The 3,760-nt window shown below is 41.3% G+C and overlaps 1 protein-coding gene across 1 annotated transcript; it reads left to right on the forward strand.

Annotated features, from left to right (window-relative positions):
- Positions 1 to 1,482: 1,482 nt before the first annotated feature.
- On the forward strand, positions 1,483 to 2,586 carry mettl21cb (methyltransferase 21C, AARS1 lysine b). The gene is made up of 4 exons (XM_060930559.1): positions 1,483 to 1,626; positions 1,722 to 1,839; positions 1,940 to 2,211; positions 2,467 to 2,586. Exons 1-4 carry the CDS (start codon positions 1,483 to 1,485, stop codon positions 2,584 to 2,586), a joined length of 654 nt encoding a protein of 217 aa, XP_060786542.1.
- The last annotated feature ends 1,174 nt before the right edge of the window (positions 2,587 to 3,760 follow it).

A 3,760-nucleotide genomic window follows, 5' to 3' on the forward strand; every position in this document is an offset into this window, starting at 1 on the left:
TGATATCTATGAATTCCATTTTGTGTTGCAAATAAATGATGGGGTGGCTCAGTGGTTAGCACCATCACCTCACAGCAAGAAGGTTCTGGATTCGAACATGCTAGCCTCTCGGTATGGGTTTTCCTCTGGGTGCTCCAGTTTCCTCCGACAGTCTAAAGACATGCAGATTAGGTCAACTGGCTACTTTAAGGTGGGGTTTACATTAGACCGTATCAGCGGATCATCAGATTAACGTTTTTAAAACGATTAGCGTGCACACAGCAACGCCAATACACGATTTGCGTGCACACAGCAACGCCAATACACGGATACGCTAATCACATGACTAATTAGACAGCACGTAAGTTGAAATGTGTAAATGTGTAATGTGTAAATTTCTCCTCAGCGGCTCGGCTCTGCAGGCATCCTGCGCTCCAAATCACTCTGCCCTGAACAGCGAGTGCCCTCTGGAGGGTGCGCACTCCGGCCCTGCGCAGCTCACAGAGCGGGCGAGTGAAGCGCACGAGCAGTGATTCGGGACTGAGCCGCTGTGTGTGTGATCCCAGTGCATATCGGGCATGCGCAAGTCACTTACCACTTGCAAGTGGAAGGATGGCAAGCCTAAAGACAATCATAACTACACAATGGGCAGTATTTGCATCAGTATTTGCAGTATTTTCATACTTTTATACTCTTTAATGAAAGGTGATACAAGGCGGAAGTCCGCGCTGTTTTTCAGCAGTCGCGTCACATGACCAACGCCAGCGAATCAGGAAGGTGGATGTCACAGTGACGTTGTCCAATGACGACGTCAGCTAGAGCTCAGCACAGCGTATCTGCGTATTCTCAATGTTTACACAGCACCGGACCAGACACGAACTGGGTTGAATACGTGGGCCCTGACGGATTCCCGTTTCCCGGCGTTTTAATGTGAACGGACAGTGCATCCGCGAAGAAAACGAGACAGATACGGTCTACTGTAAACTTGGCCTAAATTGCCCATAGGTGTGAATGACTGTCTGTTTCTTTGTCTGGCAGCCTGTCAAGGGGGTGCTCTGCCCAGTGGCAGCTGGGATAAGTTCGATCTCACCCACAGTGGATAAGTTGTATAGAAAATGAATGAATGAATGATGCAAATAGGGAGATGCTCTGCACATAGGTTATTTTACAAAGCTGCACAATTAAAAGAACCTTTTTGTGAAAAACATGAATAATATGTTTGCCAGCAGCAGTTGACACATGGTCTTGAGTGAAAGTGATGACTGAAGTGGACTCTACAATGGCTACAGGTGGAAGACAAACCCTAACAAATGGGCAAAAGAACAGAAGTATTAAGCACGCAGATCACATCAAACCTCAGCCAAACATCATACACCAAAGCAAGTGGAAATAATATACAATAATTTCCATTGATTTAATGAAAGTTTTGAGGGGTATTTTAGGTGTGATGCTTATTTGTCTTGATATACTACTTTTGTCACAGAGGATGTGGATAGCAAAATAATGGTTGCAGAGACACTGGAGAGGTGGAAATCTTGGAAGCCAAGCAGCTTCTACTCACTGGGAATAGAAAGGTTTTGCTTTGGTGGTCATGAGATCAGCATCCACGAATCATTTGACTCATATGGTGCCATTATCTGGCCTGGGGTGAGAGCTGACACAAAACAAGCACAACTGAAGTGACTGAAAAACAGATTTGGTATTTCTGAATGTGATGAGAATTGGTTATAATGTGTATTTAGGCAGTGGCTCTCTGCAGCTACCTGGAAGCAAATCACAAGCATGTCAATCTGCAAGATAAGGCAGTGCTGGAGCTAGGAGCAGGAACAGGACTGGTGTCCATCGTAGCCTGTTTAATGGGTGAGTGAGGTAAAGATCCACTGAACATAATGTGGCAGAAGGAGAAGCATAGATTGAAGAAATATAACCATAACATTTCTATATTGTTTGTTGTTTCTAGGTGCATGGGTGACAGCCACAGACTTGCCAGACATCATAGACAATTTGAACTTCAATCTCTCGCGCAACACACGGGGCCGCTGCAGATACACACCTCAGGTGGCCCAGCTGACTTGGGGGGAAGATCTGGACCATAATTTTCCCAGTTCTATCTATAATTATGACTACATCCTATGTGCAGATGTTGTCTACCATCACAATTGTCTGGATGAACTGCTACTCACCATGAAGCACTTCTGCAAACGTGGAACAGCCCTTCTCTGGGCCAACAAGGTCTGTACTAGATAGAAAAGAAAGAAATGGATTGAAAGAAATGGGTGCCTACTTAATGTCATTAGTGAAATAGTTAGACCATTTAACTTGATTAATATACAGAAGCTTTCTGTTGCCACTTTTTCCAAATCGCAAATGTGGTATGACCCAACATACAGAATGTTTCCTTCATCTGAGTGGTATACTTTTGCATCATCATCACACCAGGCTATGTATTATTTAATAAATTTTGCTCATCTTTTTTTTTTTTAACAGATCCGCTTGTCTTCAGACCTGAATTTCATTGAAAGTTTCAAGAAGGCCTTCAATACCACACTGCTATTGGAGGTTCCAGATGAGATGGTGCAAATCTACCAGGCCACAGCACAAGAGTGAATGTGAGAAGACACCGAGAGCAAGAGACAGCAACTGAAATATAAAAACGAGATTAAAAAAGAAAAATTGCCTTTATAGTTACAATATATTTTATTCTATCCACATTCACTGGATATGAGCAATTGTGTGCTCTGATTGGCTACACTATAGGTGATCAACTTATATACTGTGAGTAGAGAAAAACAAAATGGCAGAACGTGTTGCTGAACCAACCAAGGATGAAATAAAAACTCTACTCGAAAACAAAACACCAAAAAATACAAAAAAACCCAACAAAATACGGAATAAAAGTATTTGATGGGAAGACTGTATCTTTTTTTTTTAATTTTCAAGAATTATTATAGCATTTTCCACAAATTGCTACTGTCGTTTTGCCGGATTGTTAAGTGGAAGTGATTTTGTTGGACATTTTGTATATAAAAAAAGATTTATCGAATTTGCAAAAAATAAAAATGCTCCGTTTCTCAAAATCCAGTGAATGTGGATACAATAAAGCAGTTATTCCACTCAATCTCATCATACATGGCTGATAGCTACTTGGCGTTATGCACCACGTCGGCTATCAGCTCATTTACGACTCGATTTTGTAGAATAACTTCAATATATGTTATAGTTATTACAACCCCGATTCCAAAAAAGTTGGGACAAAGTACAAATTGTAAATAAAAATGGAATGCAATAATTTACAAATCTCAAAAACTGATATTGTATTCACAAAAGAACATAGACAACATATCAAATGTCGAAAGTGAGACATTTTAAAATTTCATGCCAAATATTGGCTCATTTGAAATTTCATGACAGCAACACATCTCAAAAAAGTTGGGACAGGGACAATAAGAGGCTGGAAAAGTTAAAGGTACAAAAAAGGAACAGCTGGAGGACCAAATTGCAACTCATTAGGCCAATTAGCAATAGGTCATTAACATGACTGGGTATAAAAAGAGCATCTTGGAGTGGCAGCGGCTCTCAGAACTAAAGATGGGAAGAGGATCACCAATCCCCCTAATTCTGCGCCAACAAACAGTGGAGCAATATCGGAAAGGAGTTCGACAGTGTAAAATTGCAAAGAGTTTGAACATATCATCTACAGTGCATAATATCATCAAAAGATTCAGAGAATCTGGAAGAATCTCTGTGCGTAAGGGTCAAGGCTGGAAAACCATACTGGGTG

The sequence above is a fragment of the Neoarius graeffei genome, chromosome 9, assembly GCF_027579695.1.
Source record: "Neoarius graeffei isolate fNeoGra1 chromosome 9, fNeoGra1.pri, whole genome shotgun sequence".
NCBI classification, from domain to species: domain Eukaryota; kingdom Metazoa; phylum Chordata; class Actinopteri; order Siluriformes; family Ariidae; genus Neoarius; species Neoarius graeffei.

Excerpts from the sequence above, each read along its gene's own strand:
- mettl21cb (XM_060930559.1), top strand. The coding sequence starts at position 1,483 with ATGGTTGCAGAGACACTGGAGAGGTGGAAATCTTGGAAGCCAAGCAGC. Across the intron at positions 1,840-1,939 it reads CATCGTAGCCTGTTTAATGG|GTGCATGGGTGACAGCCACA; the intron begins GTGAGTGAGGTA and ends TGTTGTTTCTAG. Across the intron at positions 2,212-2,466 it reads CCCTTCTCTGGGCCAACAAG|ATCCGCTTGTCTTCAGACCT; the intron begins GTCTGTACTAGA and ends TTTTTTTAACAG.